The sequence below is a fragment of the Clarias gariepinus genome, chromosome 6 (genome assembly GCF_024256425.1).
Source record: "Clarias gariepinus isolate MV-2021 ecotype Netherlands chromosome 6, CGAR_prim_01v2, whole genome shotgun sequence".
In the NCBI taxonomy this organism is placed as follows: domain Eukaryota; kingdom Metazoa; phylum Chordata; class Actinopteri; order Siluriformes; family Clariidae; genus Clarias; species Clarias gariepinus.
Window position 1 is genome coordinate 36,489,457 of NC_071105.1, and position 15,147 is coordinate 36,504,603.

A 15,147-nucleotide genomic window follows, 5' to 3' on the forward strand; every position below is an offset into this window, starting at 1 on the left:
GTCTGTCTCATTTAAAGCACTTTATTGTTGCAGTACTGTATAGCTTGCTGGTTGCTACCGTATGTTAAATTCTCAATCTTACTTTTTACTTCTTCAAAAGTATTTGTCCAAACCTGATAATTATTAAATTCAGGTATTTTAATCAATCAGGTCCCTTGTCCCCAGTGAAGGACAATCCTAGTGCCTGAGCATACCAAAACATCTTGGACTCTGCTTCTATGCAGCTACTGTATGTGGCAACAGTTTGGTGAAGGTCTTTTTTTTATTCCAACATGACTGTGTCCCAGTGCACAAAGCAAGGACTATAAAGACACAATGTGATGAGTTAGGTGTGGAAGAACGTGACCGGCCCTAACACAGAGCCCTGAACCCAACTCCATCCAGTACCTTTGGGATGAATTGGAATGGAGATTGCAAACCAGGCCTTCTCGTCCAACATCAGTGCCTGACCTCATAAACACTCTACAGAAAGAATGAACACGAATTCCTACAGAAACACTGTAACATCTTGTGGACGGCGCCTTCCAAGACGAATGGAAGCTGTTCGAGCTGCAGAAGGGGGACCGACTCCATATTGAAGTAGATGTACTGTATTTGGATACAATGTCATTGCAGGTTCGACCAAATACTTTTGTCCATCTAGTGGAGCACAGATGTCTACTGTCTTTTTTTAAGCATGCAACTTTAGCATTTAAGTGATAATGCTGATCAAGCTCATTTACGTTTTTGTTTATGTTTTAATTTCCCGACCACATTTCCTTTGTGACGTTGACGGTTCAGCACTATCCGTCCAGATTTTAGTAATGCCACTGGAAGCTCCAAAACTCTTTTCCAGTAGTTTTAATGTTTGTTTGATGGAGACCAATAATTTGATTATCCTGGAATGGTGATGTTTTTGGGCAGGGAGTATAAAGTGAGTCAAAGTTGTAAGCATTTTGTAACAGTCAAAGGATCGTAGCTCAGGAGTTATGTTTTTTTGTTTAGTGTGATATAGAGAGCTTTGTTACAGTTATAACAATTGAGAACCAGATATTATTTGTCACTCAGATGTTTTACAGCGTAAGATCGATAAATTTTAAATAAAAAAACTGGATTTTTTTTTTCATAACTATGAAATAACACACATGGCATTAGGTAATTATGTAACACCAACAGTCAGTTGTTATTTTAGGACACAAAGGTCAGCTGTTCTAGAATAGTTCTTGCAGGAACAGTATTGTGTCGAGTGTGTTTGCAAAACCCATCGAGCTCCATGATGAAACTGTCTCTCATGAAGACCTACCCAGAAAGCAAGACCAAAACGTTACCTCTGCTGCAGAGGAGACGTTCATTTAGAGTCACCAGCCTCAGAAATCACCAATTACCAACCAGCGCCGTTATGAAGGATTTAGAAGAAGAATAGAATATTCAATTATTTGTCACATGTACTTTACAGCACAGTGAAATGTCTTCATCGCATATCCCAATTAGGAAACTGGGGTCAGAGTGCAGGGTCAGTCAGCTTACAGCCCCCCTGGAGCATTAAGGGCCTTGCTCAAGGGCTCAACAGTGGCAACTTGGCGATGCTGGGGCTGGAACCCCCGACCTTCCGATCAGTACCCCAGTAACCCACAGCCTTAACCGACTGAGCCACTGCCCACTGCCCCCACCCCCAGTTACAGAGCAGAAGTAGCAGATACATCTCAATATCAACTGTTCAAAGAGGATTATTGAATATAATCACACCATATATCCATGAACCTCTGTAGTCCCACTAATCCCACTTGTATTTATTCCCATTTCTTACTAATCTGCATATCTTTGGATTGCGGCGGATGAACCCACCAAGCTCGAAATCGAACCCAGACTCTGGAGGTGCAAGGCGACAGTGTTAGCCACTAAACTAACCACTGTGCCACTTAATGGTTACCACCTTGTATTTACATTTAGGCAGACGCTCTTATCCAGAGCGACTTAGATTTTTATCTCATTATACATCGGAGCAGTTGAGGGTTAAGGGCCTTGCTCAGGGGCCCAACAGTGGCAACTTGGTGGTTGTGGGGTTTGAACCTGGGATCTTCCGAACCGTAGTCAGTCCAATGCCTTAACCACTGAGCTACCCCTGGCCCAGTGACCCCTGACCCCTGATCTGTTATACCTGTGGTATGTACATGGACAGTCCTACCGTCTCCTCAGTAATCTTATTATTAACAACTTTACTAGATGCTTCTGGTTTATAGTTTTTGTTTTTTTTACTTTGCTGACACCTAGGGTTTTATTCCTTATGCCATGTATTATGAATCGTCATTAAGTTCACCAGCTGTCCTTAGCATTTTCAGGTTTCTGGCTTTTTTCCCCAGTACTGGGAATCTTTAGAGCTTCTTCTATCCTCCCTCCGGACAGAGAGCCTGTGCGTTAATGGGGCGAGCCTCGCTGCGTGTGGATGATCTATCTGCAGGATCCACAGTGGTATGGAAGAGCGCTGACAGTGATGTAGCACTGATGCTGCACGTATCTGCCCCCTCTCACTACATTCATCATCCAGCATCAGTTCTGCTGGAACAACGAGCACTACAGTACACTCGGACCGTATTAGCATGCACGCAAAGCATGGATTTAATGGTTAGACCGAGATAAAACCAGATGTGGAGGTTTAATCCGGTTTTACTCTGAAGCAGATGTTATACCGGTGTGCATATGGCAGGAGATGTAAATCTATATACTGTATATATGATACCTTTTAGCTTAACTCCCATTAGGCTGTGTCTTTTTTTGGTTGGTCATTTTTATTCAGAATCGATTTACACTTTTAAAATTTTTTAGATAATCGTACAAATGTTACATGATGTGAATTGTTTGAAAAATGTACTTTAGGTTTTGTAGAAAATATGCACAATTTATCTTCTTTTGAGTTTATGTGCAGGATGAGTGCTATACCGCCACCTACTGGACTGGAGTGTGTGCGCGGGAAAGACTGACAGACAAAAAAGATCATTGCTTTGTCTAAGACGTGATATTTAAGCAATAAACATGTTTACGTTTAATTTGTGTTTTTATTCGTTTTTTACTTCTAATCAGACAAATGCAGACAATGATCGAGTCAAAAAACAATTCACGTTTTTAAAATCATTTATATAATCGTACAAATGTTAAATGATGTCAAAATTGTTTAAAAAAACGTCCTGCAGCTTTTGTAGAAAATACAACCTTTCTTCTTTGGAGTTTTTGTGCGGGTGGGCGCAATACGGCCCCCCATGGCCGCCAATTATTGTTGCTGTTATTATTTTTATTATTATTATTATTATTATTATACTACATAAGAATAACGCTAGTACAGTCTGGCGAAACAACAATGTCTATGGTCTCATGATAAATAATTTGTAAAAGGAGTACAATAAAATGTGCTGTTATGGCGACAAAAAAAAAAATCTAAATACGTCTGGAACTTAGTGGTGAGTATTGTCACCTGGCACTTCAAGGGTCCGGGTTCGATTCCCGCCTCAGGTCTGTGTGTGCATGTTCTCCCCAGTGCTTGGTGGGTTTCCTCCGTGCACTCTGGTTTCCTCCCACAGTCCAAAGACAGGATGAAGCGGAATAGACGATGAGTGATTGATGCAGCTGATTGATCGTGTTTGACCAATCAGTGAACTGCATTCCTTCTGGCTCACCGTGTTCAGGCGTCATGGCAACTGGGGAAGCGCGAAAGGGTTTAAAACCAGCGCCAGTCTGAGGATCAAATAAAAAAACTAATACCAATTCAGGAGATTTGATTCGTCAGGGCACGTTAATACTCTGATGATAAACAGATGGCTGCAGTGTGGCGCACGTGTGTGTGTGTGTGTGTGTGTGTGAGAATGTGTTTACGTGTGTTAAAATGCAGATGATGATCTCTTCAGCTTTGAGGGATTGTCATTGCTCTGTGTGTGTGTGTGTGTGTGTGTGTGTGAGAACGCGCATGTGGGTGTGTTTGCCCCTTCCAAAAATAGCTTAGCTTGATAGCGATCTCACAGCGCATTGGACAAGAGAGAACAGTTGGTGCTATATTTAAACACACTTACACACACACACACACACACACACACACACACACACCTTTTCTCTCCTGTCTGTTTCTTTAGTATTTTTATTTATGGAGTTTTTTTCTTCCATCACTTTATATATAATTGAGTAAAGGATGAACACACACACACACACACACACACACACAAACAAAATGCGATGCCTTGTGTGTGTGTGTGTGTGTTGGGGGTCCACTCACATGCTAATGACTGGCTCACACACAGACACCGGCGGAAGTGCTGATGAATGAGTCGGCAGCAGAGCAGCTGCAGTGTGTAAAACACACCCCGTGTGTGTTTTTGCCCCAGCGTGAGGAGCAGCAGTGCGATAACACACCGTGGGAGTGGGAGTGTAACCCGCGCACGGATGTGGCAACGTGGATGAAACGTGACTCCGCCGCACGGTGCAGAGCCGTGAGGGAGACGATGCAGAAGCAGAGCCGGTTCACGTGGCAGACTGGCACCAGCCACACAAACACACAACACACTTCCCTCACGGGCCACGTTGCCCTTTAGTTGCCATGGTTACTTTACTGTCATGGTCTCCAGAGAGACGAGACGAAATCAGTAACACACACACACACACACACACACACACGTGTACAAACACGCAGTGCATAGACATGCACACACATCTGGATACACCCAGATGCACATACACACACACAAACACACACACAAACACATACACATGTGCATAGATATACACACACAAACACACACACATACACGCACACAGACATATACACACACACGCACACGTGCATAGATATACACACACACGTACATGCACACAGACATATACACACACACATTTACACACACTCACATACATTTACACTCACACACACACACTTAGACATACACACACACATTTACATACATACACACACACACACACACATTTACATACATACACACACACACACACACACATTTATATACATACACACACACACATTTACATACATACACACACACACACACACATTTACATACATACACACACACACACACACACACATTTACACTCACACTCATTTACACACACATTTACACACACATGCATGCACAGATGTGCATGTATAGACAAACACACACACACACACACATATATAGTATATATAGATATACTGTACACAAAAGTGCCTACACACACACACACACACACACACAAAAACACACTTAAAATTGTGGATGCACATTAGTGCACAGATACACACACACACACACACACACACACCAGTATGTTGATGCACATGCTGTAAGTTTGTAGATACTTTAACACATACAGTGCCCTGCAGAAGTATTCACACCCCTTGAACTTTTCTAAATTTTGTTACATTATAACCACAAACGTAAACATATTTTATTGTGATTTTGTGTGACGGACCAACACACAGTGACATCGAGGTCAAGTAAAAGGAAGATGATAAACGGTTCCCCTTCACTCTGATACCCCTAATGTAAACCCAGCGGAGTCTAGTGGAGTGAAAGGCATCGTAGGTGCACACACACACACACACACACACACACACACACACACACACAAACATAAACATAAATATAAATCCACACCCTTGACACCCACCCGTGGTGTGTTCAGTGAGTCGTGAGTGATGAACACACACACCGTACACACACTGAATGAATCCGTACAGCGTATCAGGACGTGTGTGACGTGTTGAGAGACGACGGTCTGAGTGGACGTGTTGTGTTTGTTTTTCTCCTCCAGGTTCTGATTTCCTCTGCAACACTCACATCATCCCGGTGAAGAACGAGGAGGGCGTGGTCATGATGTTCATCCTGAGCTTCGACTACGTCCTGGAGGACGGGAGCATGGACTCGCTGGAGCGCATCAACCACACGTCCCCGTCCAGACCGCAACACAGTGAGGCTGATAACTACACACACACACACACACACACTCTGTACCTCTGTACACCACAAGAGCATTAAAAGAGTTCCTGGAAATTGTAGCTCTGATGGAGTAACAGATGTTCAGTGGTGTAGGAGAGAAGAGGACAGAAGAGAGAACAAGAGGATCAGAAGACGAGAAGAGGACGAAGATGAAGGAAGAAAAGACAAGAGATGGATGTGAAGACAATCACTGCATCTAGGGGCAAAAATAAATCAGATGATTTTCTGTGTGTGTGTGTGTGTGTGAGACAGAGAGAGACAGAGAGCTGTAGCTGTAGATGTGATCCGGGAGGGCAAATGGGGGTCAATATTTATGCACCTCGGAGCAGATGACCCGTAACACCAGCGTGTGTTTAAGTTCGCGGTCCCGGCGCTCTGCAGATACACACCGCGTCTCCATCATTACACACTCACATGTCACACATATAAAGCCCAGTTAACAGCCCATGCAAATCTGGCCACAGGTATCATAGCAACAGAGAGGGTTTTGAAGTAAGTGTGTGTGTGTGTGTGTGTGTGTGTGTGAGAGAGAGAGAGAGAGAGAGATCATTGAGGAAGGATCTGGATACTAAATAGTTTGTATTGAAAAGCTGTAGCTTGACAGAATTTTAAGTTAATCTGCAGTGCATCAATTCTATATGTTTCTCTGTCTGTCTGTCTGTGTCTGTCTGTCTCCTTATCCACTCTAAACACCACACACAGGAAGCTCTGAAATAGAAAAGTAAACGTTCAAATTGTCAGAAATGTTTTTTCAGTAACCCCATCAGCGGCGCGTGTTTTCCCGACCCAGACGAATTAAGAAGGAGAAGAATTCGAGGAAGTCCCCCCGAAAAAAGGCGACGCGGGTCCTGCGGGAGGTCCCCCGGGGCGCGCCTTTGAACCGGGATAAAAATAGACCCGCTTGGCCAGTGATTTAATTAACGCTGGCATGGGATTTAAACACCAAGCAGAGATGGAGAGGGGCTGAAGAGAGAGAGAGAGAGAGAGAGGGAGGGAGAGAGAGATGAATAAATCAAAAGGACAAACGAGGAAGGAGAGAGGAGACGGGCTCGAGAGAGAGAAAGAAGGATCTGAAAGGATGAAGGATGAAGGGGGGCTGGGGAGAAGAAAAGGAGGGGAGGAGAGAATAAGGAAAGGGAAGGCAGAGAGAGAAGAACAGGATCGGAGGAAGGGAAGAGACGCGTTAACCTGTATATAGGGTCGCCGGGGGACTGGAGCCTACCCTAGGAGACTTTGGGCACAAGGTCCACAGGGTGCCAATCAATCATAGAGTACACACACACTCACACACTTATTCACAAAGTATGGTTAATTTGGGAACTCCAATTATCTGAATCTGCATGTCTTTGGATTGTGGGAGGAAACCGGAGTACCCGGAGGAAACCCACCAAGCACCGGGGAGAACATGCAGACTCCATGCACACACACAGACTTGAGACGGGAATCGACATTAACCTTTAGTGATCAACTCCCCTATATAAACCGTGGAGGCCCCGCCAACTTCACTTTATTTTACTCAACGTTTCAACTGCGTTCTCGACTCAACTTGGGTTCCTTCTCAAGACATGAGCTGACGTCCCCGTCTCGGCTCTCTGTACATGTATTCCCCGATGGGAATGCGTTCATTAATGAGATGTATAATCCTTCGACGTACAGTAGGTTTGACTGAACAGACTGGAGCTGAATCACAGTCTGCTGCTGTTGTTGTTGTCATGATATCTGATGTAAGAAAGAAAGAGAGAGAGAGACAAAAACAACAACAACACACAATTCCTTTTGACTTTGATGAGAGACTAGAGCGAAGGAGGCGGAACGCTCCGTTTGCCCTCTCTCGCCTCCTTCTCGCATCGTATCGACGCTAACGCCCCACTTTTCTCCCGTCAACGATATTTCTGTCTGACACCCGAGCACATCCGGCTAAAAATTCCCTGTGTTGCCTTGCTGCAGAGATTCACTGCGGTCTAAGAAACGCTGATGCCTTCCGTAGCAGCGCCTGTCCTTCAGATTTAATCAGTAATCTGGCTCTCGCTTATTCAGCAGTTATTACAGTTTGGTCATGGACGCTGAAGCTGTGCATTAAACAGATTACAGTGTTTAAGGATACTGTGAACGAGTCACGCGTGAAGGTTAAAGTCTGTGTGATATCACGGATCCGTTCATGGTCAGCATTCCCATTATTAAGAATGACAATAATAATGCCCCCCAGGTTGCGTCGCAGGTTGATTCCCGTTTCTGGGTGTGTATCGAGTTTGCAAGTTCTTCCAGTACTTGGTGGGTTTCCTCCGGGTATCTTATCACAGTCCAAAGGAATGCAGATTTGAATAGTTGCTGGTTCCAAATTGCTCTTAGTGTGTTTTCCCTGCACTGGATTGGCACCCGGTCCAAGGTGTTCCCCACCTTGTGCCCAAAATCTCCTGGGATAGCCTCGTGACCCCATACAGAATAAGTGGTATAGAAGATAATGCTGAAAGCCTCCGTCGGGTAAGGTTTGTGGGTCAAATCTTCACTGGCCCCAATGATTCTTCCGACTATTTTGCTAGCAAATGCTGATTTAATACACTTCTTAGCGGAAAAAAAATGGAGGAAGAACTTGCTGGCGATTTCCTTGTGAGACGCAGATACTAGTTCCTGATCCACACTAAAGTAAACTGAAATAATTTCAGGAAATCAGGATGATCCCTGTTCCTCTGCTTCTGAGGTCCTCTGGTAGAAATGTGGCAGAAACAAGAGCAGGAAGCATGAACATATAAGTTACAGTAAGGACTTTAATGTTGTTTTTGACTCTGTGCCCCACCAGGAAAGGGACGTTTCTTCCGCTTTCGCCTCCCCATGCCACTAAGCATGCTGGGACTGAGTAAGCAGTCCCTTCCTCAGGAGGACCCGGATGAAGTGACCGTCTACTCGCCCGAACAAATGGACATACCCTCATCCTGCTCCTCTTCATCGTCCCTGTCTCTGTCGCTCTCGCCGCACGAACTCCGCCCTTCCACGCAAGACAGCTGCAGCCCCTTGTACGCCAACGACACCAGGGCTCTGATCTGCCAGAACATGCTGGACTCGTCCTCTCCCGCCTCCGGGCCTCAGGACCGGTCCTCACCCCGGGACACGACGGGAAGGACGGAACCTTCTGGATCGGTGGGCAGCGGGAGCGTGTGCACTCTGCGCAGAGCCTCGTCCACGCATGACCTCGAGGGCTTTCATGCGCATGTGGACATGACGTACCGTGGGCGGCACGCCAGTGAAGGTAAACACAACACCCATGCAATAGATAGATAGATAGATAGATAGATAGATAGATAGATAGATAGATAAATAGATACTTTATTGAACCTAAAGAAATTCCAAACAATCAGCAGCAATTTCGGTATATATATATTATATATATATACTACATACAGTATCGATCAGCCATACAATTATTTGGCTAATAATAAAAGTTCCCACACCTGTCTATCACAGCCAACATTAACCTTTTCATCAATTTGATCTATAGTGCTCCTATTGGATCGGGCTTCAGACTACACTGGCCAGCCTTCGCTCCCCATGTGCATCACTGAGTTTTGGCCACCCGTGACCCTGTCAGTAGTTTACTGGTTTAATTAAATTTGTATAGCGCTTTTAACAATTGTCATTGTCGCAAAGCAGCTTTACACTGTCAAAAGAAAATTATGCAAATTTGTGAATGTGTGAATTATTGAAATATGAATGTGTAGGAACTAAAATGATTAGATAGTCCCTGACGCGACAGTGGCAAGGAAAAACTCCCTGAGATGGCAATAGGAAGAAACCTTGAGAGGAACCAGACTCAACAGGGAACCCATCCTCATCTGGGTGATAACGGATAGCGGGGGTTGATCTGCAGTTATACTTCGTGTTAGGAGGCTGAAAGTTCAGTATAACAGTTGATGTATTTATATTAATATGGTGTCTAGTTCAGTATTAGAGGCTCAGATAGAAAACTGTAGGAAATTCTACTCCTGAACTATCGAGCGACTGCAGTCACAAGTCCTCAGAGAACAAATGTCTGCATCAGCCGAGGCCAGAGTGGGGAAGACAGCATCTAAACACACCAGTTCACCATAATACTCTACGTCCATGAGTCTCTCAGATCTGTTTCTTTACCCAAGGCATATCTATTTACAACAATGCTTGGCTAAGTAAATAGGTTTTTAGCCTAGACTTAAACACCGAGACTGTGTCTGAGTTTAGTCTGAGTTGCTTCCTTGGATTACTTTTGGTATGTCCAGACCACTGCATCCTGGGAACATCCCACAAGACCTGCAGTTTTGGAGCTGCTCTGATCCAGTTGTCTAGCCATTCCAAAATTGTGATGGCTAGACACCTGGATCAGAGCAACTCCCAAACTGGAGGTCTTTCAGGATGTTCCCGGTCTGCAGTGGTCAGGACGTACTGTACCAAAAGTGAACCAAGGAAGGAAAACCAGTGAACTGGCGACGGGGTCATGGGTGGCCAAGGCTCACTGGTGCACATGGGGAGCGAAGGTTGGGCCGTGTAGTTCGATCCAATACAAGTGCTAGTGTGGATCACATTGATAGTGGCAAAGGGTGGACCTGCTCAATATTAGGCTGGTGGTCATAATGGTATTGCTGATTGGTGTATATTTTATTACTATACAGCCCTGGGGTGATCACAGTCAACTTCAGAATTATTGCCACCCTTGTAAAGTCTGGGTACAACGTATTGTGTTTAACTCAGGTAATCCCAATCTTTTCAGGGTCAACTCTAGGTCTGTCTCACACAAACACACATACACACCCGCACGGCCTTAACTACTCCTCACTCATGGCTACAGCTGTAATATTTCCGCCTCTCACACTCCCTGCCTCCCCTCTTTCTTTCTCTAACACCCCTCCTTCAGACAATGGGCGAAGCATTAAAGGTATCCACACCAACTCCGTACTAATGAGCACGTGCCTGCCTGCCTACCACCCACCTGGACGCATGCCAAGCATCATAACAAATGTTGGCATCTGATAATGAATGGTCGTGCTGCTCGACATGCTTAATGTTCTCAGAATTATAGGCAGCATGTGATATACAGTGATGTGTGTGCGTGTGTGCACGTCAGGGGTACAACATGAGGCAGATGTGAACATTAGCATGCATTCATGGATTTTTTTATTTTATTTTTTTTGCAATCTAACCCTTTTCCAGCATGTTACAATAAATTCTTAATATAATCCCACTTAATGTACTTAGACTAGGACATAATAACACACACTGAACCTGCATTAGCGACCCCGATAGGTGCCTTTGATAGTGTTGAGATGGTTGTGTTTGGGGGAAGAGGGGAGGTGCTGTGGAGAATGGGAAGGGTGTTGGTGGAATAGAGACAGAGCGTGTTTAGGCCACGCCCACACCATGGAGGAGGGGGGGGGGGGTGTTATTGGACCATGCTGCAAATCCCAGCAATTTTTACAATGCACCATTTTTCTTTTTAACTTGACGTGGCGCAGCAGATCAGGTTACTAACCCTGATATGACCTTTTACGTTAAAGCTGTACACAGACAGGAGCGCCCCCTAGTTACAGGGACCAAGTTGCCAAGTTCATATGTCTTTGATTCAGATTAATGCAGAGCAGTGAGGACAGTGTTAGTACAGTGGGGCAAAAAAGTATTTAGTCAGCCAACAATTCTGCAAGTTCTCCCACTTAAAAAGATGAGCGAGGCCTGTTATTTTCATCATAGGTATACCTCAACTATGAGAGAAATTTTTTTTTTTAAGAATTTATTTGCAAATTATGGTGGAAAATAAGTATTTGGTCACCTACAAACAAGCAAGATTTCTGTCTCTCACAGACCTGTAACATCTTCTTTAAGAGGCTCCTCTGTTCTTCACCCGTAACCTGTATTAATGGCATCTGTTTCCAGTATAAAAGACACCTGTCCACAACCTCAATCAGTCACACTCCAAATTCCGCTATGGCCAAGACCAAAGAGCTGTCAAAGGACACCAGAAACAAACTTGTAGACCTGCACCAGGCTGGGAAGACTGAATCTGCAATCAATCTAAAATCAACTGTGGGAGCAATTATTAGAAAATGGAAGACATACAAGACCACTGATAATCTCCCTCGATCTGGGGCTCCATGCAAGATCTCACAAGAACTGTGAGCCAAATTCCAGAACCACACGGAAGGACCTAGTGAATTACCTGCAGAAAGCTGGGACCAAAGTAAAAAAGGCTACCATCAGTAACACACTGCGCCGCCAGGGACTCAAATCCTGCAGTGTCAGACGTGTCCCCCTGCTTAACCCAGAACATGTCCAGGCCCATCTGAAGTTTGCTAGAAAGCATTTGGATGATCCAGAAGATGATTGGGAGAATGTCATATGCTGAGTTGCATCCAAAGAACACCATACCTACTGTGAAGCATGGGGGTGGAAACATCATGCTGTGGGGCTGTTTTTCTGCAAAGGAACCAGGACGACTGATCCGGTAAGGGAAAGAATGAATGGGGCCATGTATCGTGGGATTTTGAGTGAAAACCTCCTTTCATCATGAAACATGGCTGGGTCTTTCAGCATGACAATGATCCCAACCACACTGCCCGGGCAACGAAGTGGCTTCGTAAGAAGCATTTCAAGGTCCTGGAGTGGCCTAGCCAGTCTCCAGATCTCAACCCCATAGAAAATCTTTAGAGGGAGTTGAAAGTCGTGTTGTCCAGCGACAGCACCAAAACATCACTGCTCTAGAGGAGATCTGCATGGAGGACTGGGAACGAAATACCAGCAACAGTGTGTGAAAACCTTGTGAAGACTTAAAAAAAATGTTTGACCTTTGTTATTGCCAACAAAACGTATATAACAAAGTATTGAGATGTAATTTTGTTAGCGACCAAATACTTATTTTCCACCATAATTTGCAAATACATTTTTAAAAAAACCTACAATGTGATTTTCTGGATTTTCTTTCTTATTTTCTCTCTCATAGCTAAGGTATACAGTACCTATCATGAAAATTACAGGCCTCGCTCATCTTTTTAAGTGGGAGAACTTGCACAATTGGTGGCTGACTAAATACCTTTTTACCCCACTGTAAATGAGAAGTGCTAATAATGTTACTGATAGACTTTTTCAACTTGCTATCAAGATGACGGTTTGTCTTTTCGATCTGCTGTTCGTGCACCATTAGAGGGCAGCGTAACACACTCGGAGGAAAGCGCTATCCACCCGCTTACGCCTGCAAAGACCCCTGAGAGAGAGCACGGCTCTCTAAGCTCTGTATGGCTGTAGCATCACATGGGAATCGATCTAATGCAAGCTGACGATATTGACTTTACTTTTGATTCTCCTTAGTTAATTGTAGCAGGGTTTTTTTTTTCCCAGATTGATTTCAGGACACAAAAAGGACAGTGATGGAGTCTAATCAGATTAAGCTTCTCTCTTTCTCTTTTTGTCTCTCTGAGGGTGAGTCTTAAATTATAAGCATTTAGAATTCATTTAAATTAACGTTTTAATTTCTAGGAAAGAGGCGTGGCTTTCCATCTGATGATACATAGCGCTCTGTCACTATAAGCTGTACGGGTGAACAAGGTCATGTTTAGGTGACGGGGGTAAGTGGGTGGAGAGACCTGATCCTGTACTGTAACGTGTACAAGAAATCGAAACTCATCCTATGAAATGGAATAACCCTGATCACGATGTTTACGTTATGACTGAATACCAATTAAGGATTTCAATAGAATACACTTTCAAGCACTTTGATTTTATTATTTATTTTTATAATTGATATTATTGCATTTCCAGCATCAGAATGATGGTTAAAATGGATTTGTGATTTAGATATTTCTTTTTAAAATTATGCTTGCAACTGAAATGTATAAAATATTCACCGTAAACATTACACACATTTTTCTTGTTTTTATGTCTGTTAAGGAATAATAAGAACCTGAGCGTTTCATGCACACGAGTGTGAACGTGTTTGTGTGTGTTTGTGAGAATGTACTGTACGTGTTGTGCGCCGCAGTGACACACGACACACTGCATGAATAATAAATTATATACGTTTTTATATACAATATCCTGCAGTTTTGCAGCTGAATTTATTTCTGTCTTTTGGATTCGTGCTGGCTTTGATTTCGTGACGAGTCTTAGTCGTTCTTGAAGATTTTGAATTTTTTACGGAACGTGGTTGTGCGTTTCATACTTTAGGATAAACACAGCATCTTATTTCAGGTTTGTCTTTTTGTTTTTTCTCCCCTGAAATCTGAATGACTCTAATCCCCCCCCCCTCCTTCTCTTTCGCTGTTTCTGATTGGCTAGTATCGCGCTCTTGGATGGCTGGGGGTATGGCTTGAGCTTTTCCTATTTGTGTTGTTTTTCGGTCAGCATGACTCTCTTTTTGTCTGTTGTTGTTGATTTTTAATTCTAACCCAAAGATGAGTAAGATGTGAGTTGTGGAGGTGTGTGTGTGTGACGTTCCTGTCAGTGCTGTGTTTTCGTGTATTAAATATTGAACAGTCAGCATTTCTGTGCTATTATTGGTATTGTTATTATTATGTAAATGAAAAAGCATGGGCTAAACCTGTGTGTGTGTGTGTGTGTCGTCCAGCAGGGCCGTTTAGCCAGATCAAGTGCAGTCTCCTGGGCTCGACGTCAGACTCAAACCTCACCAAATACAGCACCATCAACAAGATCCCGCTCATCACGCTCAACTTCTCCGACACCAACAACGACAAGCGCCCCGCCTCGCCGCCCTCCTCGGAAAAAACCATCATCGCTCCGAAGGTCAAAGACCGCACTCACAACGTCACGGACAAGGTCACGCAGGTGAGACATCAACCGACACGACTAACACGCGAGAGAGAAACAATACGTTAAATAAACTAAAAACGTGTGACACCTGCTGTTTACTTGCTGCGTTTGCTCGCTACATGGAGTAACTGAACGTGTTTCTGCCGGACGGCCAACAGAACCTCCAAAGGTTATGTACAGGAAACAGAAATGAGTAGTTACCTCTCGAGTCTGGTCTGATTCGTTCGTCACGTGACTCCCATAGGCGCTTTACAGTGCAGTACACAGGGAACAGAACTGAGCGGTTTTTCTCATGAGTCTTCTGGTCCGAATCGTTTTGTCACGTGACTCCCCTAGAGGCTAATAGCTGAATGCTGCTCATTCTGTTTATCATAATATGTCCTGCATTGTAATATTTTCATTACTAGGACTA

The 15,147-nt window shown here is 44.0% G+C and overlaps 1 protein-coding gene across 1 annotated transcript in view; it reads left to right on the top strand.

Moving 5' to 3' along the window:
- Positions 1-5,778: 5,778 nt before the first annotated feature.
- The window catches only part of kcnh7 (potassium channel, voltage gated eag related subfamily H, member 7), a 42,478-nt gene continuing 33,109 nt past the window's right edge, over positions 5,779-15,147 (top strand). The window contains exons 1-3 of the mRNA XM_053498857.1: positions 5,779-5,928; positions 8,755-9,201; positions 14,533-14,750. Coding sequence (XP_053354832.1) covers positions 5,832-5,928; positions 8,755-9,201; positions 14,533-14,750 — 762 coding nt within the window. The 5' untranslated portion in view covers positions 5,779-5,831. The remainder of the gene's footprint in view (positions 5,929-8,754; positions 9,202-14,532; positions 14,751-15,147) is intronic.